Source organism: Rattus norvegicus, chromosome 9, assembly GCF_021556685.1.
Source record: "Rattus norvegicus strain SHRSP/BbbUtx chromosome 9, alternate assembly SHRSP_T2T, whole genome shotgun sequence".
In the NCBI taxonomy this organism is placed as follows: Eukaryota; Metazoa; Chordata; class Mammalia; order Rodentia; family Muridae; genus Rattus; species Rattus norvegicus.
The window spans coordinates 41,873,777-41,897,930 of record NC_141542.1 but is presented as its reverse complement, the minus strand read 5'-3'; the positions used below and the strand labels follow the sequence as shown (position 1 = coordinate 41,897,930).

At 42.9% G+C, this 24,154-nt stretch overlaps 1 protein-coding gene and 1 long non-coding RNA gene across 5 annotated transcripts in view; one reads left to right on the top strand and one right to left on the bottom strand.

Moving 5' to 3' along the window:
* The window catches only part of Col19a1 (collagen type XIX alpha 1 chain), a 348,475-nt gene that overhangs the window by 299,003 nt on the left and 25,318 nt on the right, over positions 1 to 24,154 (top strand). For all 4 annotated transcript variants that reach the window (XM_087567043.1, XM_087567044.1, XM_087567042.1 and 1 more), the window contains 11 exon segments: positions 1,579 to 1,623; positions 3,708 to 3,758; positions 3,844 to 3,888; positions 4,502 to 4,528; positions 10,189 to 10,242; positions 12,687 to 12,731; positions 16,007 to 16,051; positions 16,160 to 16,222; positions 19,747 to 19,782; positions 19,926 to 19,970; positions 22,498 to 22,659. In XM_087567043.1, coding sequence (XP_087423169.1) covers positions 1,579 to 1,623; positions 3,708 to 3,758; positions 3,844 to 3,888; positions 4,502 to 4,528; positions 10,189 to 10,242; positions 12,687 to 12,731; positions 16,007 to 16,051; positions 16,160 to 16,222; positions 19,747 to 19,782; positions 19,926 to 19,970; positions 22,498 to 22,659 — 618 coding nt within the window.
* LOC134480563 (uncharacterized) lies at positions 12,656 to 14,735 on the bottom strand. The gene is made up of 2 exons (XR_015629071.1): positions 14,660 to 14,735; positions 12,656 to 13,393 (listed from the first exon to the last, which is right to left on the bottom strand). It is a non-coding gene; the product is annotated as an uncharacterized LOC134480563 (long non-coding RNA).

The window sequence follows — 24,154 nt, the reverse complement described above, 5'->3', positions numbered from 1 at the left end:
GTGTCAAGCTTCTCATGGTGTCAGATCTCACTTCACATCACAGTGACCATCCAGGCATGGCTACCAAGTGCGTGACACAGCTAAAGCTATTCAGATCAAGGAAGTCAGTGCAAAGAGCCACATTAGCTACTTAAGTATTTCCAGCAGGCTTGCCAGGATACCAGCTCCCTGAGCAAAGGGAAGAGTGGTGGTGCACTTAAAGGAAACAACGTGCTAGAGAGCCTCAGCACGTTTTCATCCCGTTAATATCGTAAGGATCGTTCAGGGTCCCGCTGGTCCCTTTTCTCTATTTTCTATGAAAATTATTCGGCCCTTGACTGGCCTTTGAAGTTAATGGGAATTCCACCCTGAAGTGAGCTTGAGGGCACAAGTGAGAATGCTCCTTCTAATTGTGCCAGGAAGCGGGGAGGAGGCGTGTTCTCAATAGGCACATATTGTTTGTTGACTTATGAGGAGTGTGATGTAATGCTCCGAAGGCCGTGGGCAGCGGTCAGCAGAACAGAGGGAGTCTTAGGGAGACAGCGGCCATCAAAGCAGTTTAGGGAAAGATGCAACATGCTTACTCTGCGTACATGTTCTCAGGCAGTGCATTGTGTGAGGAACTTCGCCATTTGTTTGTACTGATAAATATATGGTTTGTGATGTTTCCCCTTCATCTGGAAGAGGACTGAGGTCCCTTGGAATTCCCGGGCACCGTCATGCTCTCCCAACGTCACTGTCCCTGATAAACGTGGTTTAGAGCATTTTATGACCATACCATTCTAAAAGCAGCGCACAGTTATAGGAACAACCGTCGAAAAGCCAACGGGGCTACAACAATTGCTTGCTAGGGACTGGTCAGTATTTCGTGCTTTGTAAAAGTCACTCACCAAGTTTCAGTTCAAAAAAAAAAAATCACAGAATTGTTATTGGTCCAGTAAGCAATTATTGGGATCCTCTTTGTTTTTTTGATTTATGTCTCCTACAAGCAGAAGTCTGTGGCTATTTAAATTGTACAGACCATTTCCCCTAAATGGTGTCATACCAAAGTTGCTTCCACTCAGTAAAACACACCTCACCTGGTTGTAGAGTTTGATATTAACCCGCAGATAATGACACAGGTTGTGATTTCATTCCTCAGTTACCTCTGCCGTAATGATCTCCCTAGTTCTAAAAAGCTGGAGGAGGTGGAGGGGAAGCCAAGAGTGAAGGCTAATCCAGAGAGCCACAGTCTTGAAGCCCACAATCTATTCAAGTTAACTCTACCCTATACCCCATGCTCACAAAGGAGGAAAAGTTCCCCACCTGTTCTCAAAGCCCAGGACAGGTCACCTAAATGGTCTATCCCCAGTGAAATTGTTATTCCCCACAGTTCATACAGCGAGAATCCAGATGGACTTGAAAGGAGGTATTCACTTTCCTGGGGTGGGGAGATGTATTTTACTGGGTCAAGGAATGAGCTAAGCAGAATAAGACCACAAGGCTGAAGGAAAATGGCAGCCATGGTGATTTTGGAAGATTGCTCTTTGAACAACCTGGTTCACAAACTTGAAGTGGAAATGGCCAAGCCATTAATTCAGGCCCGTGTCTCTCTTGCAGGGTAGTGAGGGGCCCCCTGGGAAACCTGGACCACCTGGACCCCCTGTGAGTTGTTTAAGGTTTTAATTCTGTGTACTTAAGACTCATAAGTTGATTACGGAGATGCTTGGAAGGCTAACTCTTTTGTTGCATGTGTGCATGTGTGTGAATGCGAGCGTGTGTGCGCGCATACACGAGTGCCTGTTTGTATGTGAGTGTGTGTGCGTTCGTGCATACATGCCTGCGTGTGTGTAAACGACATGCAGTGCAGCATTAGGTAGGCTAACCTGTCCCTATTTCAGCTGGGCTTCAATCTGCAATGTTTACAGTTGCTTGTAGTCCATGAACTTCTTTTTCATGGAACCGGGATGCCTGACCCTGAGACGGCCCTGACTGCCCACTTCCATCAAAGGATGGAGAAACATTTGAGTACCATAAAATTTCACAGATATAAAAAGGCCTTCAAGACGACATTCTTTCCAACCGTGCAATTTACTTTTTCAAAGACGTTGTTTGTGTTCGCCCATAAGTAGCGTCTGAGACGAGAGGAAATTCTGCATCCGTGGCACGCAGTGAGGAAAAGGCACCAGAGCCCTGGATGTATTCTGCCCTAGTCTTCCAGGGAGGCTGTGGAGAGCGGAGGGGCCTCTCTCTGTGGCAAGTCTGCCCTCGTGTGGCGCCATGTTCGAATAGCAGCAGAGCTGAGGTCCGCCAGAATTTAGCGGAGAAAGGGTGGATTCCCACAATAGCTGTCTGAAAACTAAGAGTATGAATCTGTGTGTAGTTGCATGTTTTATCCACAAATTCACGGCCGGGGTCTCCTTTCTTACACATGTTCTGCATCTGATTCTTCCTTCCTTCAAGAACCAAGACGTAAAACTCATGGAGTTCAGATTCTAAAATATGTCCTCTCCTCAGTGGGGGAAGAAAAGCAAAAAATATCACGAGACCGTTAAAGAAACCTGTGCTTTTATAGAAGGCTTAAGAAATCTTCCTCTTGTCTCTGGGTTGTGTTTCGTTTTGTTTTTAAGACTCTCTGGGAAACTTTCTCAGAAGTCTCTTACATCTATTCGAGGCTAAGGATATTAAAATATAGCCCGTGTTCAGTTATTGGCAAATAAATGAAGAAACAATAAAAGAGTAAACAGAGCATCATCTTCCGTCCCCACTGTTCTGAAGATGTGTGTGAACGGTGCTCTCCAGGCACCGCTACTTCTTCCGTTATCCCCCAAGCTGTAATGAAATAAAGGCTTCCTCATTTCTTGAAGCTGAGTTATTAAAAAATTAACAAAAAACTGAAAACACACTTGGATTTTTTTCTAAGAACCTGTTATCCTTTCTAAGTATTTCCAAACTGAACGTTTCATGTGCATCTTTTTTTTCCAAAATGCTAACGTGGATGGGAGTTTTCAAACTGCCCAACGAGTACAGTTTCATACTCCGTATTACGTACCAGGGTTCTGGATTTTGTCCTTCTGCTTGCTTGTTTCGACACAAGTTCCCCAGTTATTTTTTTTCTTTTTTTTTCTTTTTTTTTCTTTTCTTTTTTTTTCTTTTTTTTTTCTTTTTTTTTTTCAGAGCTGAGGACCGAACCCAGGGCCTTGCGTTTGCTAGGCAAGCGCTCTACCACTGAGCTAAATCCTCAACCCGGTTCCCCAGTTATTAAAGATGTTTTTGTATTGTAAGTGAAGTATCCTCCAGTTCACCTTAATTTTCTGTTTGGCTTGAAGAGACTATGGGGAAACATCACTTTGTCGTTGCCAAATGTCTCCCTGTTCACATCTGCATCAGTCCTATGGCATGGCTGCCTGCAGGTCAGCAGGCTGGAAACACAGTAAATTGGCTACTCAGACACTGAATTTTAATGAGCAGATAACATTTTTCACCCGAATGCACTCGTGCCTCAGCTGACAGACCTGCCCACGATTCAAACCCCAACCGGAAGCATCCAAGTGTTCCAGGCATAGCTCAGGTTGCTTTCCCTGATGATTTGAAATATTGCAACACTGTGGTATTTGATTTATGGTATTAAAGTCACCTTAAATATAGAAGAGGAAAATATTAAGTTAAAGCTAATATAGGAAGAATACTATGTGGTAAAATGACTTAAGTTCTAAGTGCTAACTTTCGTGTCTTGTTTCTTTCCTAAGGGTGTCCCGCTCAACGAGGGGAATGGCATGGGCAGTTTATATAAAATCCAGGTACCTCCACATCTAATTTCCTATGATCATTTCCCAGCCACAGGTTTCTATAAACTCTTCTCATCTGATTTCTCTTCTTTTGAAGGGAGGAGTGAATGTTCCCAGTTACCCAGGACCTCCGGGCCCCCCAGTAAGTACAGATGATGTATCTTTAAGTTGCCTCGATAATGATTGTGGGGGAGGGCATGAGTCTCCCTGGAGCTCTCTGAAAACTGAATGCCACACGTTTCCAATGAAACCAATTTAAATAAAAGAAACAATGTGCAAAGCCTTAAATATGGACAATACTTGGCGTAGCAGTGTCTCTTTTCTTACAGTTAATATAAGTTCTAAATCGATGTCCAAACATGTTCATAGAAATAGCACTGTGTGTTTCTTTAGAGTTATTTTATTTTAAGGACATAAGGTGAATGGGGCCGGGGGAGTTGTAGGCACGGGATATGCATGCAATTCCTGTATGAGCCAGAAGGGGGTGCTGGAGTTGCAGGAGGTCGTAAGACACCCATCCTGGATGTTAAAACCTGAACTCAGGTCTTCTGGAAGAACATTATGGGCTCCTAACCACTGAGACCTCTCTCTAGACTTCAAATTGTGTTTCTAACCTTTACGCTAAATCCAAACTTCAGCAAAAGCGAAATATGTACCGTCCTTGTATTTGTTAACGAGCATCTGAAGAAAAGTGCCTCAGAGTCTACAATGGCGGCTTAGGTAATTAAAACTGACGTTCTACACTTTTCTTTCAGGGCCCAAAAGGTGATCCTGGCCCAGTGGTATGTATGTTCCTACTTCTGTGCAGTCTTTGTTAGCACTAGAAAGAGCACCAGGCGAAGACGGGCTGTCATCTTAGGTGTCTATCAGTGAAGGTGTCAGAGGCAAGCAAGCAAAGGAAGAAATGTCAGCAAACTCATTCTTTATTTTCAGGAGGCTTTAGTCCCCATTCTGAGCCTGCCCTTGAGGCTCTGCTCTCCTCATCAGCGGGTTTTAGAAATCGTCCTCTGATGTAGGAAGGCACACAGAATGCCCTTGATAAATGGAGCACTGTCCTCTGACGCCCTTCTTTGGATGATTGATGTCGTTTAAAGTAGCTTGTGGAAGAGGAATACTTAAGGGAGAGAAATCCCTTGCTCTGTCTGACACCTCACCAACCAGAAAAGGGGGGAGGGCTGCTTATTTACTTTGCACGTCTTGGGCAGTTATTCTGCAGGGAGTGTAGACCGTCATAGCCCCGCTTATGGAGAGGAAGACAGCAGGAGGTTGACACCCAGCAAGGAAGGAGATCATGTCCTCCAGCAGCCCAGAGGAGGATAATTGTTCTCGGCATTCTGGAGCATCCCTACAGAAGTCCTGCCAGGTCCAATTAGGTCCCCTCCCACCTTCATCGTCATTGAGTGTCTTTCCCTGCCATGTCCTTTCCAAGCAAATATTCCACCTTGCATTCCGTTCGTATAGCCTTTTAACCTCAGAGGGAAGAAGCGAAACTTAAGTGTACCTAATACCGAGACAAGCTTCCCAACCACTTCCTGTGGCTATGTGAGAAAAATAACAAGTCATTTTACTGTAATAGTGGAAGTTGATAAAACCGTCCGAAAGGAAAAAAAAAATGTTAAACCGGAACAGAGACGAACCATGGAAAGTGACTTTTTCAAAAGAGGGTTATCAAAGGAGTTATAGTTGTTACTGGACAACATATATTAGATGTCTATTTGATTTACCCTAAAATAGTTATTTCAAGTCCTTAGTCCTATATTCTGAAGCCCAAATATGTTATACAGGAGCTACCATTTCTTTGTCTGCAATTTTTAAAGTACTATTATATCTGTTCATCTAGAAATATGTTGTTCATTTTTTATTTCTATTTTTTCATCATATTGATAAAAGTCCCACCCCCCAGTCTTACTTTCTTTTCTTTTCTTTTTTTTTTATTAACTTGAGTATTTCTTATATACATTTCAAGTGTTATTCCCTTTCCCGGTTTCCGGGCAAACATCCCCCTCCCCCCCTTCCTTATGGGTGTTCCCCTCCCAACCCTCCCCCCATTGCCGCCCTCTCCCCATAGTCTAGTTCACTGGGGGTTCAGACTTAGCAGGACCCAGGGCTTCCCCTTCCACTGGTGCTCTTACTAGGATATTCATTGCTACCTATGGGGTCAGAGTCCAGGGTCAGTCCATGTATAGTCTTTAGGTAGTGGCTTAGTCCCTGGAAGCTCTGGTTGCTTGACATTGTTGTACTTTTGGGGTCTCGAGCCCCTTCAAGCTCTTCCAGTTCTTTCTCTGATTCCTTCAACGGGGGACCTATTCTCAGTTCAGTGGTTTGCTGCTGGCATTCGCCTCTGTATTTGCTGTATTCTGGCTGTGTCTCTCAGGAGCGATCTACATCCGGCTCCTGTCAGCCTGCACTTCTTTGCTTCATCCATCTTGTCTAATTGGGTGGCTGTATATGTATGGGCCACATGTGGGGCAGGCTCTGAATGGGTGTTCCTTCAGTCTCTGTTTTAATCTTTGCCTCTCCCTTCCCTGCCAAGGGTATTCTTTTTCCTCATTTAAAGAAGGAGTGAAGCATTCACATTTTGATCATCCGTCTTGAGTTTCGTTTGTTCTAGGGATCTAGGGTAATTCAAGCATTTGGGCTAAAAGCCACTTATCAATGAGTGCATACCATGTATGTCTTTCTGTGATTGGGTTAGCTCACTCAGGATGATATTTTCCAGTTCCAACCATTTGCCTACGAATTTCATAAACTCGTTGTTTTTGATAGCTGAGTAATATTCCATTGTGTAGATGTACCACATTTTCTGTATCCATTCCTCTGTTGAAGGGCATCTGGGTTCTTTCCATTTTCTGGCTATTATAAATAAGGCTGCGATGAACATAGTGGAGCACGTGTCTCTTTTATATGTTGAGGCATCTTTTGGGTATATGCCCAAGAGAGGTATAGCTGGATCCTCAGGCAGTTCAATGTCCAATTTTCTGAGGAACCTCCAGACTGATTTCCAGAATGGTTTTACCAGTCTGCAATCCCACCAACAATGGAGGAGTGTTCCTCTTTCTCCACATCCTCACCAGCATCTGCTGTCACCTGAGTCTTTGATCTTAGCCATTCTCACTGGTGTGAGGTGAAATCTCAGGGTTGTTTTGATTTGCATTTCCCTTATGACTAAAGATGTTGAACATTTCTTTAGGTGTTTCTCAGCCATTCGGTATTCCTCAGCTGTGAATTCTTTGTTTAGCTCTGAACCCCATTTTTTAATAGGGTTATTTGTTTCCCTGCGGTCTAACTTCTTGAGTTCTTTGTATATTTTGGATATAAGGCCTCTATCTGTTGTAGGATTGGTAAAGATCTTTTCCCAATCTGTTGGTTGCCGTTTTGTCCTAACCACAGTGTCCTTTGCCTTACAGAATCTTCGCAGTTTTATGAGATCCCATTTGTCGATTCTTGATCTTAGAGCATAAGCCATTGGTGTTTTGTTCAGGAAATTTTTTCCAGTGCCCATGTGTTCCAGATGCTTCCCTAGTTTTTCTTCTATTAGTTTGAGTGTGTCTGGTTTGATGTGGAGGTCCTTGATCCACTTGGACTTAAGCTTTGTACAGGGTGATAAGGATGGATCAATCTGCATTCTTCTACATGTTGCCCTCCAGTTGAACCAGCACCATTTGCTGAAAATGCTATCTTTTTTCCATTGGATGGTTTTGGCTCCTTTGTCAAAAATCAAGTGACCATAGGTGTGTGGGTTCATTTCTGGGTCTTCAATTCTATTCCATTGGTCTATCTGTCTGTCTCTGTACCAATACCATGCAGTTTTTATCAGTCTTACTTTCTTATGGACTTACAAAACAGCACCCCCTCTGAGTCACAGAGATAAATTTAGACTTCTCATTGACTTTTCTGGGACATTGTTTAAGTTCTCATGTTAATAATTGCAGGTTAGGGTAAGAAAAAAATTTAAATATTATACAGAAGAGTAAATTATAATTTATTAGCACTGGAAAGAAGCTAGTCAAAATATAAAGACTGGGTAAAATTTGAAGAAATTGGGTCCCATGTTTCTTAGCTGTGAGACAACAAAGAATAAAAAGCCAACAGGAGAGTAGTCTCTGTTTAGACTGTGAGCTTGTATGAATGAAACACAAAACAGAGATAGAAAGCCGGAGAACTAAATATTGTGTGAACACTCACACTTACCATACAAAAACATGCCCTGAAATTCCTCCCTTGGGCCCTATATGCCTGTACACAGCCACACACCATTCTCATTGTCACCCACCATTTGCTGGGTCCCATGACACAGGAGTAAGCCAGGAGTAAGAGAACCGTACTGGCCTGAGAATGTATTTAAAAAGAGACCATGAAAGAGGTAGGTAGGGGAAAGGTACCTTCTGGTTGTCCTTCAAGTTTCATGACCTGTTAAGTCAGCTTTGTGTCACTGGGAAAAACACTTGAGATAAACAACTCAGAGGTGGGGAAATCATTGTTTAGACTGACAGACAATTTCAAAGGTTTCGGTCCATTGTCCGACCTGTGGTGAGTCAGAATATGTACCAGAGAACACTTGGGGAGGGAACGCTTTGATAGTCTCAAAGCAAAAGACATCTTTCCTTTATCACCAAATCCTGTCCCTACAGCCCAGTAAGCTATACGTCTGTAATGGGTTAATTGATGAGGTCAAAGTCCTCATGGTCTGTGTTCAGTCAGTCATGTTACAGATCAGCCCTTAAACTCATGCACTTTGGGAGAGATCTTTAAGGTTCAAGATAGAACACGTGATGTTTCCTTTATAGACGAAAACATTACATTCAGCTGAATCTGCTAATAGTTGGACGGTTTCCTGATGCAGACCACTTTTTTCCTCTAGCCATTCAATGTCTAAGTGATTTCAATTAAATATTTAATTACTGTGTACTCTCAAACAAATGTCGATTAATTAATTGATTGCTTCTTCTATCCCAACTGTTGAAAGTTTAAACAAAGAGACGTGATTCCAGGAAATATTCCATGCACCAATAAGTAGGGGCTTCCTTCATACGGACTCACTCAGAATACAATCTGAACACCCTTTTGGTTTTTATTCTTATGATTGACAAGCTATACACTGGTGAGATTTTTTTTAAATTCTGAAACGTAAAACATACCAAGTTGTATGCCCGCTTGGTGAGGAGTACGCCGTAGGGCACAAGCAATAAGCAGTGTACAGCTTTAGAAGTCTTTCTAATCAGATTTGTGCTCGGTGTGCAGAGAATAGGTCTACAGAGAGTACAATTGAGAAGCTTGCTATTCTGTGTTGTATCAATTTGCTTGCCCGTTTGTTTGTTTTGAGACAAGGTCTCACTGTGAAGCCCTGGCTAGCGGGGAACTCTCCTTATAGGTCAGGCTAGTCTGGAACTCACAATGATCTGAGATCCACTTGCCTCTGCTTCTTCTGCTTCCCAGGTGCCAGGATTAAAGGCATGCACCGGCCACACCCAGCCAGTGTTGTTACGTTTAAAATATCTAGTGACCTAAGAAAGTATTTTCAGTTAGCAGCAATTAATTCATTAGAAGTCATCAGATAACTCTCCACTTCACCTATTTCTCTATTTTTCTAAAGATTTATTTATTTTTCTGTACTTTGCTTGCATATACCTGTGCACAACATGCATCCAGTACTCACAAGCGGCCAGAAGAGGGCACTGTGTCCCCTGGAACTGGAGTTAGAGGTGATCGTGAGCTCCCTCGTGGGTGCTGGGAACTGAACCAAGGTCTTCTGCAAGAGCAACCAATGCTCTTAACTGCTGGGCTAACTCTTACATCCATCTTGATCACAGTGTTTATTTGTTTAAATAATCAGTATCTTTCAATGTAGATTTTTCCAAATATCTTACTTGAAGTCCTATAGTCTGGGAGTGCAGTAGAATATTTATAACAGGATTTTATCTGTTTAATTTTGTTTATTTTTTCCAATGCTGCCTATCCCCTGTCAGTACACGTCAGCAGGAGCAATGACTTAGAATGACTGAAGCTACCCCTCCCAGGGCTGTCTTCCTTAGCATTTACAATCACGTTAAGGATACCACATGCTCTGTCTTGGGAGCTCCAGCTTCATTCGCTCATAGAGAGTTCGATCTTATTATATCATAAGCTAGCAGCCCCAGGTGCCTCACAAATTGGCAAACTTTATTAAAAATCTGCTCTTCAATTTTAATTCTGACTAAAATTGGAGTTATTAATATACTAGAGTGGCCATCCCAATTAGATTCTTCATCAGAATAAAAACAATTAATCAGAAAATGGACCCGTGCCTGGAGAACGGCCTTCATTCCCAAACTATTTCCATACACCTAATTTGGAAAAAGAGGATACCATTCACTTGCCAAGTTTTGAAGCGATATTGAGGAGCGTAGGACATCAAACACCCAACTTTAACCCGTTGCTTATAAACCTTCGTTCCTCTTTCTAGGGAGAGCCTGGTGAAATGGGCTTGCCAGGGCTAGAAGGATTTCCTGGTGTAAAGGTAAGTGCAGTAGCTAAACACGTATGTGCCCACATTCAGAAATGTGCATTTACCTCGTATTGTGCCAATAACTGTCTTATCACACATAAAATGAATGAACAAGGAAATGAAACAAATAAGTCTTTTATACTTATGGGACTCACTTTCCAGGGAAGGATACAGGACTTAATTGTATACACATGAAAAACAAACAAACAACAAAAAAAAAACAGTGATAGCAGGAAATTCTGCAGAAAGAAATTAAAGTAGAATGGGTTGGGTTCAGAGAGACTGCTCAGTGCTTAAGAGCACTGACTACCCTTTCACAGGACCCAGGTTCAATTCCCAGCACCTGCATGGCAGCTCCCAACTGTCTGTGACTCCAGTTCCAGGGATCCACCATCTTCACACACACACACACACACACACACACACACACACACCATCTTCACACACACACACACAGACACACACACACACACACACACACACACACACACACACCCTGATATACGTTAAATAAATAAGTAATTCTTTTTTTAAAAAGTAGAATGGATTAAAGGGTATTCCACACGCTTGTCATGGGAGCCCCCACAGTAATTATATATCCAAGAAAGCAAGAGCTGTACCGTGGTTTAAAGGAGGTAAGTTAGCACCTCCTCATAAGGTTGAAGACAGAGTAATTCACAGAGCAGGGGCAGCAGATGTTAGGATCCTGACAAGATCCTAACAAGCAAGAGAAAGGTGAGTGTGTGGATGCGGAAATCTCAGGTATGAGTTCTGAGAAGCGGGGATATCATAGAAAGGTACCCCCAGCACGTCGAGCAGTGCTGCTCAGCGTGACGGCCAGAGGGTCAGCACTGGCTATATCCAGAGCTACAAGGGACGTGAGAGATCGAGCTCCAGCATTATCTAGTCTTCTAGCTTGCTTTCTGTTGCTGTGGTGAAACTTGGGAGAACGGAAAGGTTTGTTTGGCTTACCCTCCCATATCACACGCCACCATCAAGTCATGGCAAGGAGCTCCAGCAGGAGCCCAGAGGCAGAAACTGAAGAAGCCGTGGAAGAGTGCTGCTTGCTGACTTGCTCTCCTTAACTCACTCAGCTGACGTTTTTAGACAACCCACAGTGGGCTGGGCCCTCCCACAGCCATCATTAACTAAGAAAATGCCCAGCAGACACACCTATTGGCCCATTCTGTTGAAAGCAACTCCCCAGCTGAGATTTCCCCTTCCCGGGTGACTTTAGTTTGTCTTAAGTTGTCATAGAAACTAGACTAGAAAGAACATCTAGTGATTTTGATGAAAGTTGTCTTGCAAATGTGGGATTGGTAGATTTATCTTGGTTCGTGGTGTATTAGAAAACAAGTAAACTCACACTTTAAAGCGGGAGCTAAATAGGCACGAACAAAGAGACTCACTGGCCACTGTAAAGATTTCCGTCTTTGACTCTGAGCAAAACCCAGAGCCATTGATAAGAGCAACAACACAGCCAACCGGTTGGAAGGAAGCAAAGCCAGCTAGAAGATAGTGTTTGTCAGCTTTGTAACAGATGCCTATAAGGGGAAATGTTTTAGGTCACGGCTTGGGAGCTTTCCTCCCAATTGGTCTCATTGCTTTAGGGGTCTGGTGGGGAAGTACAATATACGAGAGCATGTGGTAGTCAGAAAGCGAAGATGGAGAGACAAGAGAGGGCTGTGGTCTCAGACCACCTCTCCAATGGCTTGATGTTGTCCTATGAGACCTCGTAGACTAAAGATTCCGCCATCCCCCGATGGCATCATAGGCTGGCAAGCAAGTCTTCAACACACGGGCTTTTGAGGAACTTGAGCACAGACCATGGCAGCATCCAGGTAGAAACTGAAGTTGGTCAGCTCAGAGGAGATATGGTGGTTAGAGTAATAAATGACTAGATTATAGAGACAGTCTGAGGAAAGAATAAACAGGATTTTCTGACTGATCGGATGAGGGTAAGGAATAAAGAGTTGTGTAGATTCCAAGTTTCATGACAAAGCAACTAGCATGATGGGTAGTCAGGAGCTGAAGTATGAAGAACTCACAGTCGCTATGCAGAGTCAGACGTCCTCACACTTAACTACGTTTCTGCAGCCAAATGCAGACGTTCAAGTGGAGATACAGCATAGTAGAGGAATGGGTTTAAACAATGCCGTGCTTTGATAAGTGTGTGTTATGTGGTGTGTATATGTGTGTATGTGGTGTGGTATATGTTAGTGTGTGTGTTATGTGTGGAGTTTTGTGCGTGTGTGTGTGTGTGTGTGTGTGTGTGTGTGTGTGTGTGTGTGTGTTGATGAGAACTAGCTATAACCCTTGATCTAAGGATAAGGCCTTGTGAGATTTCTTCCCTCCATATGCAACAGCATGTCAAATTACTACCTGCACAATGATACTAAAAGTAAAGAGTCAACAGACATCATTATGAGTAGCCATTTGTATCTTCATCCCAACAGGGAGATCGAGGCCCAGTGGGTCCCCCAGGAGTAGCCGGCATATCGGTGAGTTGGTTTTATCTCAGCTTCTGGGGTATGCATTTCTGTGTCCGTGCCCAATCTGCAGCTAGTGGCCCAGGAGGCTTGGAGTATATACTGTGACTCTGGGGGCAGCCTCTGCCCCAAGCTTGTCCCTGCCTTGACCCTGGTGTCTCTGTTCTTTATTTCATTCTTTCTCTCCTTTTTGTCTCTTGTTTTTCCTTCCCAAGTTTTGTTGGAAATCCAGTTACCCATGGCTGTGCATTAGTGTGTGTGTGCACAGCTCTGAAAACTCACTTTTTGTATCTCCATTCATGTCATATTTCAACATTTCTCCATCTTCCAGAGGCCAAGTTCTCATCCCAGGGCCTGCACATCAGGCTGGCGCACGCAGCTGTAATCTGCCCGGGTGCTTGCCTCACCCAGGGTTATTAGCAGAGCTTTATTGCCGCTAATGTCCCCTCGTAAACCAGGCCTCTGTCCTCTCCATCATTTTTGTGGCTCTCGGGTGTCAAATGCTTTTATCTCATCAAGGCCTTCGCAAATGAATAGGAAGTGCTCCCAGAAAGGTTGAAATCATTTCCCTGAGCCCTTGGGATAATTCTGATCTTCATTCATGATGTCCTCATTAAAATTTTGTGGTCACGGTTTATGAATAAGAGGCCCATTTATCGTCTTGCCAGGTGACCCTGCAGGGAAAGTCCAGTTATCACGTTGCAAGAAAGTCAGCAGAGACCACATGCTTGGGTAGTGAAGACAGGAAAGGATCCTACTCTCAGCCGCACCTCACTGCAGCTACACCACCACCCTACACTACCTGAAACCTTCTCTGGCCACCATCCCTAAAGAGGCCACACCCCTCCCCATTATACATTGAGCTAGCCCAAATGAACAATAAAATGCTACCCGTCGTGTACATGTTTGTACATGTTTTATGGAGAATGACATTCTTTTTTAATTATTATTAAATTTGTCCAGATTGATAAGTATTTGTGTAACTGTAAAGGCAAAAAAGAAAACAAAAAAAAAAAAGAAAGAAAGAAAATTACCTTCTCTGACAGGCATTCTTAAATTTTTATAAAATAAAGATTCTTTTTGAAAGTGGGCTTCACATCAAATCTCAGGCCCCCAACCCATCACTCCTCACAGCATTTGGGGGTCCTCTTTCTGGAACTACATACTCAGAATGCCATTTCAACCTGTTCCTTTACACTCCCAAAGAAATTCCTCTTCCCACTGCATTCATCTACACATGACTTCAAGATACTTTCTGCTATGACCATAAATTAATTCTGTCTTCAAAGAATGATCACCAGATACCAGTTAAGTCATCAAGACGTGTATAATAGTTTCAAAAGCTAGTTTAAAGGAGCAATTCCAGAAGTTCTTTTAGAGGCCATAGATTGGCTGAAATATCAAGACATTACATTCAGATACCTAACATCTGACAAATGTACTTTAAAATCAGATTTCACAACTCTCAGGGGCACTTGGCAACTCCAGAATTACGAAAGGGTAAAAGTGGACCTAGTGCATATGTGCAATTGTGTGATTTAAAATTTGTCTTTTTTTTAAAACTGGTCCATGGAAAACAAAACAGTTAAGAGGGCCTACAAGTAGAGATAGTGGCCATAAAACAGAGGACATGTGAAATTTTATCACAGATACATAGGGATATAGAAATATATTCCAGTTATGTCTAAAACTATCATGATAATAATTGTAGCTTAAGCAAAGATAAAACACAGTTGGGCATGTCATGCCTATTCAATGGAGGTCCACTGGACTCAGTCCTGCCCCTTTCTAGAACAGTCTGTCTCTCTCCAGTGTCGTCAAGGCTGCCCAGGGCTTTCTCTAGAATGTCTTTCTTTCTCCCTTCGCTGAGGGGGTCGCCTACCAGAATTCTAAAGCAGGTTGAAAAGGGGGCCTCGCACTTTAAAGTCTTTGATACTCACCTGTATTAGACAGCGTATTTCCCAGTCACAATTAGGCCCATGGAGTAGAAGGCTCTCTTCGAACAACCCTGCTAACTCAGTCTGACACTTGGAGTTCAATTTTCCAGTCTCTGTTGGACCACTGTGACCGTAGCCTTCTGTGACAAAATACTTGACAGAAGCCACTTAAGGCTCAAAGCCCACAGGCAACAGTCTATCAGAGCAGGGAAGACAGGACAGCTGAAGTGGGCTGGGCAGGGTGGGAAAGAGTTTACAATGTTGCTGGTTCGCCTGTTGGTAGATCAAACTTTAGAGTGCGCCTTTGGGAACCAGAAGTGGATATGACCTTCAGGGCCTACCTCTGAGAAGCCTGATTGTTTCTGCTGGCAAAACCACAGACTAAAGGTTTATAATCTCCCCAAACTCCAAACTGTCACCAGCTGAGGACCAAGTGTTCAAACACATAGGCTATAATAAACATCATGTTCCTATCTCTGCTCGAGGGTCTCCTGACTTAGTTCTTTAGACAAGGCACATTGAGAGGTTTAGAAAATGAAACAAAACAAAACAATATTTTCTTCAACCTTTTACCCATGCACAGCGTTCAAAAATAGAAAAAAATAAGTGCTTTTCTTTGTTTTTTCCAGCTTATCTTACTACCAACATAGAAGCTTTCTTGTGAAACTCCAAACTTGATATAAATTTCTCTCACTCTGCCTTTTGTCCTTGTTCGCACTCTATTGATGTTATTTTTTTAAAAAAATTACCAAAAGCAATTTGGGAAGGAAAGGGTTTGTTTGACTTACGTGTCCTGATCACAGTCCATCCCTCAGGGAAATCAGGGCGGGAACCTGGAATAGGAACTCACGCAGATCGCAGAGACCGTGTTTCGCTCATCCGCCTTTCTTAAAAACCCAGGACCATCAGGTTTACCCCTACCAGTGCCCAGGGGTAGCACCACCCACAATGGGCTGGGCCCTCTCCTGTCAATCATTAATCTAGGAAATGTTCCACAAACTGGCCCACGGGCCAATCTCTCGGAGAAATTGTCTCAATCAAGGTTTTCTTTTCCTAAACGACTCTAGTTCATGTCAACTTGATAAAAACTCACCAGCACACCCTATCCCCACCCCCTAGAATAAGAAATTGCTACCAGACCCCCAAAAAGGGGGGATTTCTAATAGTGAGGATACACTGTCTTCCTGTGTTCGTAAGCATCCTGTCTCCCCTCCGCATTCTCTAGTGTGTATCTTACAGCCCCTGGATCCTCCTGGTCCAAATACTATATATAGCAACCCTTTAAACTCCAGGAAGTCTGTGGCATCAGTAACGTGGCTCTCAACATTTTTATTTGATTTTTTTTAACAGGGAAAACCTGGTGCCCCAGGCCCTCCCGGAGCTCCAGGGGAGCCGGTAAGCCACCACCAGTTTAACAGCAGATGCACTGCTGTCGTATCCAGGTGCTAAAATTTTAAAGAAATTTTTACTAATATATTTTCTCCCTTTGGGACACATTTATAGGGTGAGAGAGGACCTGTTGGAGATAGAGGGTTTCCTGGGCCAGAGGGACCTTCGGGGAAGCCAGTAAGTACTTTTTCTTACCATCTAGAAACTGTTTTCTAAGAAGTGTTAGTCTAAGAGTTGCCTCTTCACGTTTCTCCTTAGAAGCTAAAGATTTGAGCCAGGGGCTTCAGAAAGAAATACGAACCGGTTCTAAAAATTGAATTAGGGGATACTAGTAGGGGACCCCTTCTGGAATTTTCTAGAACTTTACCTGGTGTCTTTAGATCTTAAACGATGGCAAGGAGAGGTGAAATTTTCTAAGCATTCATAAGGTAGACTTATTATTTGTTAGTTCGAATAACTTCCGTAGAGTTAAAATGAAATGCCCTATCTGATCCTAAAACATGAAAACACCAACAGCTCTCTTCTCCTGCTCCTCCTTCATGTACAATCCTTATCCTGACACTGTCATTGCTAATCACTGCAGTGGGTGTGTCAGGCCCATGCCCTAAAAGAGCTTGTGGCCAAAGATACAGAGTATTGACTTGACATTGTGACAGTCATCCCCACCCAGCATTTATACATCTAGGTCCTCCAATGACTAAAGGATGTGCTGGACCAGGAGCCAGGGATTCGAAGTTCCGGGGTATTTTGTTTTGTTTTAAGGATCTCCTTTTTATCTTTTAAGATTTACTTATTTTATTTTATGTGTATGAGTAACTGCATGCATATATGTGCACCGTATGGTTGCCTGGTGCGTGTGGAGGCCAGAAGAGGGCCTCGGATGCGCTGGAACTGAAATTATAAGGGATTGTGAGCCTCCCGGCGGGTGGTAAGAACCACACTTGGTCCTCAGAGGAGCAAAGCATGCTATTACCTTCTGAGCCATCTGTTCAGCCCGCCACGCCCCTTGAATAGAATGCCTTGGTCACTTGCTGTGGTGTGTAAGAAAGGCTAGGTTTAAAAATAAGTGGAACGTAGGAGTTTTGTTTAATAGCTCTCTGACAGCTCAGAGCAGATGCATGGTCTGGTCCTCATCTCCTCAGAGAAGACAACGCAAGAGACAAACCGCGTATTCTTGTTTAGAGTCAGACATTCTAGGTCTAATCCATCTCACTGTTTTATGAGTTAGTTGGGAAGTGTGAGGTATGGAAAGGCCTGCAGTGCTGGCTACAGGAAGCTAAGTGAACAACACCATATCCTTCCGTGCTTCCTGTCACCTCTTCTTAACAGACTCCTCCCTACCCTTGTGAGCCGTCTTGTTAAAGGCTTGGGTTTCCGGGGTATCATATGATACATAACTCTTTTTCCATGAAACAACCATTTTTGACCAACTGTTCCGTGCTAGGCAGTGGTTGGTGCCAAGAGCTCTTGAAGAAGGGAGAGCCATTCACATTTGAGGGCAGGTTGCCACCCTAACCCTGTGAACATTCCCACAGTGCTACTTGGATTTAGTCAGTCATCCAAACAAGAGACCATAGAGGCGGGAGGAGCTTGTGTTCTGGGAGAGTTGGTGGGGAAAATGGAGCATGGAAATGATCATGGTTCATTGAATATATGTACGAATTTTTTTTAAAAAGCATACATTTGAAAGCCTCAAAGCATGAATTCCAGCTTTACGTTTGATTTATCTTGTGTTCAGCTGACACGTTGTTTCTCATTCTCTCCTTTAATCGGTTTGATCTTCATGGCTAGTGTTCTCGGGGCTAATAAATTCCTTGAACTATACACTTCAGGTAACATATTCTTAGTCAAAGAACTCTCGTAATTCCCAGGGTACTTCAGAGAAGTCCCGAGCCTACGGTCGGGTTACCAACAGCCACAGATGTCATCGTGATTTACAGCAGTGAAGACAGGTGGCTGTCTGCAGCTGTGTCCTTGTGGACTCGGTGCCTGCACAATAAAAGTCTCTCAGGCTTTCAGAGAGCATGTCCAGGCAACGCCTGCTGCTGGCTAGGAAACCTCATCCCTCACCTTGATCTCTCTCTCCAAATCACATCTCAAAGCCACATCTGCAGCTGGGCTCTGGGTCTTTGGTTTGACCTCAAGCTCTTTTCATCTGCCGGTCTCTGATGGGCAATTCTGTCAGTTTTATAAATCTCCTGCAGGGCTGACTTTATGGCCACTTCCAGAATACCTTTTAAAGGTCCCAGAATTTCCAATTTTCTAATAAAAAAGAATGCCACTGCTTAGTAGTCTTGAAAACTACAGTTACAGACTCTCAGCTTTCATTTTCTATTTTTTTTTCAAAAATAATGGTTCTTCTCCAGCTGACAGTTTATTTCATAGTATGTTATGAAATCCCCCTAGAAACAACTGGCAGTGTTTATTGAGAAGGATCCCCACACTTAAAGCTTTTTAGAAGGTTGTTACATTGATACTATCCCCAGGAAGACTTGAATGAGTGTCCCCACACAGAGATAGGCAATCAGTGATAGGGTAAAGTAAGGATACCAACAAAAGCAAGTTGGTGAATCATCGGTGAGTTTAACTGATACTACTTATAGGAGTTTAGGTGAGGAGTTATTGGCAGGAGCTTGTATAAATGAAGCTGCATCACCAAAAGCCCACTCCAGCACAGAAGATGCCCACAAATTCTGGAACCCTGAAACTCACTGTACAATTTACAGGCAGCTTAACAGGATGGAGTGTCACTTCTAGAAATTCTGTTGCTTCTGGTCCTCTTCCAGGCAGCTCAGCTTGTCTGAGGATGTCTCTTACTCCCAATATAATCTTGGGGAAGGAGAAGTGTAGTGAATATACTCAGTTTCAGGAACTTCCTGAAGATTTTGAGTTTTTCATCCTGAGTTTAACTAGCTTCCCTACAGGATGAAGGCTTTCACCTTCCTCTAAAATATTCCATTTTTGTTTGTTTGGGTATTTTATGAATCTACATTTCAAATGTTATCCCCTTTCCCAGTTTCCCCTCTGGAACCTCCCTCCCCCATCCTCCATTTCCCTACTTCTATGAGGGTGTTCCTCCTCCCACCCACCCACTTCCCACCTCACCATCCTGGCATTCTCCTACACTGGGGAATCAAGCCTTCATAGAACCAAGGGTCTCTCCTCCTATTGATGCCAGACAATTCCATCCCCTGCTACCTATGCAGCTAGAGCCATGGGTCCCTCTATGTGTACTCAATATCTCAAGTTTTAAGAAATTGCTCTCTGAGATGGAAGTCTTTATCTCAGAGAGGTTGTTGCAGAACAAAGGTATAAAAAACTCCTATATCTCAGCCACCCAATGGCTTCATTTTTCCTAGGAGGTGGAGAGAGCCATCTTGGATGACTACTTGAATGGACTCTACACTTACTGTGTTGTTGGGCACTTACTCCTGAGTTGTAAACTCACTCTTACATTCTTTCCTGTGTGCTTGAAGATGAGGATGCTACTCAGATGAAATCAATCCCCAAACCTGGTCAATGGAACCAGGAAATAGCAGAGTTTGAACTCAGGGGCACATGACTACACCAAATATGTAGTCTATTTTGCCATGCAGATTTACAACTGAGATCAGAAGAAATACATAATGTGATTTCATTTTGCCTGTTTAACTATGACTGTATTCAGAGAAGGAATAGAAATATTCTTTTTGTTATTTTAGGGCATAAATGGACAAGATGGATTGCCAGGTGCTCAGGTATGAAAAAAACATTTTAAGTAGTTTAAACTTTTAAATTTTCTAATTTGTAAGTGTATCTTCAATGCTCTACCATTAAGGTGAGTCAGACTAATAATGATCTTGGCAAGCAGTGGTTTTTAGCATTGATATCTGTTTTCCAGGGCATCATGGGTAAACCAGGAGACAGAGGCCCCAAAGGAGAACGCGTATGTATACCACTACTGTGGATGCTGTTTACATCTCTCTGATACAACTGTTCAATCATTCTGCCACATACCAAAGCACGTGGACAACCTTAATTCTCCAAACACTAAGTAATTAGGGTGCACATTAAACACTTTCCCCACTAGGCATAGAATGTGACCTGTGAGCAGGCCATACCACAGGTGCCTGTTCACTGTACACACCCAAGTCTACTTTTCTGTTCCAGTTCAGAGAGTGTCTTACCACGCTCCTGAGACACACATGCCAGCTCTAACCACTGCCAAAATCCATTTTGCGAACTTAAGGATTTCTTACCCACAGTGCTACTGATACATAGAGGAGGGGACATTTTGTGATGTTTGGCTGTCTTGTACATTCAAGAGGCATTGTTGGCCTCTGTCCACTTGATAGCACCATCATCTCTCCAACTGTCACTATGCACAGCATCTTTAGACAGCACAAAATGCCTTCTAGAGGCAAAACTGCCCAGGCTGAGAACCACCAACTCACACTTACTCCACTGACCCACTTACTCCACTGACCCGAGTGGACTCTGCACTTTCACTACAACACTACATGATGCTGGTGCTGTCACTAAAACTTAATAGCATTTTCTGTAATGAATGTTAATTCCCCAGTAGGACTCATGTCCCTGAAGCGAGTTACTCAAGACTTGTTACTTTGCATGGGCTTATTTAGGGCCACTCTTACGTATGTGGCCACAAATGTTTGTGTATTGGTGTCTAATTCATTAGTTTTTTTTTATTGTTACACAAGAAATTCATGATACTGGAATGAAGTATAAAAAAACAAGATAACATACATTTAAGAAGAAAATGTCTTCTAGACATGTTTACAGAGGGATAAACACGTGATACTTCAGGCATGTTTCACTCTTCCACTCTTACTTATAATCAGTATCAAATATATATTATTTTGAAATCGGATTGGCACTGTTTTGTAAACATTTGTTCTATTGGCCATCTTCAATGACTGCATACATCTTACCAAGTCCCCTTGTTCTAAGCAGTTATTTTCCTCTCCAGTTTTTTTTAAATAATAAACACCACAAACATCCTTTTATAGGTGTGTGTGTGTGTGTGTGTGTGTGTGAGAGAGAGAGAGAGAGAGAGACAGACAGACAGACAGACAGACAGACAGACAGACAGCATATTTGTGGAGGTCAGAGGACACAACCTATTCGGGTCAGTTCTCTCCCTCCATCATGTGGCCTGTGTGGATTAAATCCAGGACATCAACTATAGTGACAGGTGCCATGTGCAATTTCAGACCTGAAAAGACAATGGGCGATGGGTACCACCAGCTCAGCCATCTCACTAGGTCCTACACACATAATTTTAAGGTTTCACCATGATCATGGAATATAGATCACAGATCCAGGGGTGCTAATATATTTTAATTTTGAGTATTTCTCCAGCCATGGGCTGTCTATATACTGATAAGACAGTAGCATTGGCATTCTGGCCATCTGTTTTCCTTCTACATGGATTCTGTGTCACCTTCTATACCTTATGACCACATTAATACCTATGGTTGTTCACTTACTTTCATTATTTGGTAAAATCAAGACAAGTACAGGTGGGCTTTTCACCGAACGTTACAGTAAAGAGAATATTATGTAAATTCCAGACAACTTCTAGCACCAGCCCATCATGCTCAGCTGAGACCTCACTTTCCAGTTGTAAAACTGAACACTGAAAGATGCATAACTGAACCGCTTGCTGCGGTGTCATGCTTCTTCCCTTGGGCACACACAGTGTAGACACACGCCCAGAAGAAAGGCAATACTACAAACCCTGCTCTCACATTGAGAAACATCTACCATCATGTTGCTAATTCTCATAAATTCTTACAGCTCACATATGCTCTGGAACAAGTCATCTCAGAAACAGCCCTCCCTCCCCCCGCCCCAGCCACTTAGAAACTTTGTTTGAGCTCTCCTCTCTTGCTTTCCTGAGTGGTATATGTTCTTCTTCACTGATTACTTGCACAAACCCATGTAAAGCATGGCTATAGAAGATACTCCAAAGGACCTTATGAATGCCCAACGAAAATGGAAAAAAAGAAACAACCATGTGATTTAGAACACTTTTGAGTTTTTCTATGTGAAAAAGCTCAATGACACACCCCTGTTGGTCATCTCCTTTTATAACGACAGAAGAGACCCAGACCTGAAATGCCAGTGGGTGCTGACTTTCAAAAGTGACATCATTCTACACTGAATAAAAACAACTATCGTTGTCACTAGGATCTCTATGCTGAGTGGTTCCAAGGGATCAGACATTATTTGAAGCATTTTACTTGGGTATATCAACATTGCCCTAGCTAAGAGATATTATTAATATTAATATTCCCACATGCTAATGGTATAAACTGGAGTACAGAAATGGAAGTATATAACCCAAGGATCCATAGTGAGTGAGTGCAAGTGTGGACCCTGGAGTTCGGATCTTACTCACACTGAGGCATTACTGGAAAAGGTGACTGCTTATTTCTCTCTCCAAACAGGGTGATCAGGGAATTCCAGGAGACAGAGGCCCACAAGGTGAACGTGGAAAGCCCGGTCTTACAGGCATGAAGGGGGCTATAGGTCCTGTAGGACCACCAGGAAGCAAGGGCTCCATAGGGTCACCTGGGCACCAAGGCCCCCCAGGCGTCCCTGGCACTCCGGTAAGTGGAGCCTCTGGCTTATACTGACCATGGATTTTTTTTTATAATGAAATAAATGAATGATGATCATTTTGAAATATATAAAATAAGCTGGTCTGTGCCATTATTGAAAATTATGTGCCAGGTCCTCTGTGGACACCTCCATGACATCTTAGATCCTCACAGCCAAACTGGAAGACTAGGTCCCTGTTCCTCTTGTGTTTATAAATGCAGAAGCAGAGTACCCGGATCAAGGTCAAAGAATTATAAGGAGGGACAAACCCAGATCTGGCTGACTCCAAAATCGTTACTTGGTTTGGTGTGGTGCATGGGTTTGGGTTTGTTTAGTGTGACTGGGGGAGGGGTGGTATTTGAGACAGGATCCTGTGGTAAACCCAGGAGCCTCTGGCCTCAGCCTCCCAAGTATTAGGATTATAGGTGTCTGCCACCATGCATGCCCCAAACATGTTTTTACAATACTGTCTGCAGTTGCCCCTCATACGAGCATATACATTTGTATATATTTGTTTCATACTGGGACTCTATTCAGTTGGTCACCTGAGCAAAAGTAGGAATTAGAGCAAGAGTGTGATCACAGCAACCCTTATCTTACTCATAATTTCAGGGAGATCCATATGGGGCCATGGGAGTATAGTTTGAGTAGTTTGAAAATCTCTGTGACAGGAACATAGGAGGATCCTGGATCAAGTAGGAAAGTTAAAGTCTCTCTCTCTCTCTCTCTCTCTCTCTCTCTCTCTCTCTCTCTCTCTCTCTCTCTCTCTCCTCAGACCAATGAAAAACAGGGCATTCTCTCTGTCTAACTATGTGTTCATTTTTACCTCACTGCTAAACTGTACCTGCAGAAAACCTGCAAAACTTGAGTGTCTGTTTTGATTACCAGACTAGTTATTTAAGTTCATTTTTTATTATATTTATATATATATACATACATACATACATACATACATACATACATACATACATGTCTTCACTCCCTAACTCCTCCGATCCTCCCCACCCCCATACCTAAATCATGTGCTTTCTCTTTCTCTCTCTCACACACACACAAAGTAAAATAAATACAAATAGGAACCTAAACCAAAAAGAAAACCAAGAAATAAAATTTCACAAAAACTAAAATCAAAATAGTCAAAAAACAAAAACAAAACAAAACACTGTAAGTGAAAGACAAAAAGATGCTGAAACAAAGTAAAACAATAAGAAATCCACAAAAGTACCGTTGAGTTTGTTTTGTATTGGACAGCTACTCCTGGACACAGGGCCTGCCCTCAAGTGTGGTTTTGCTGTGACACTCTGTCAGAGACAATCAATTCTGCCCTTTGCCAGCAGGTATCAACTGCAGATAGCCCTATAGCCTCTTGCTTAGGGGTGGGGCCTGTGTCCCCTCCCCTCTCAGTACCTTCATCCAAGTTCATTTTTTCCCATGGACATCGGAAACAACGTAATAATTCTGACCAATAGAAACCAGTGCCCTATGAGCATATTGAATTGCTTT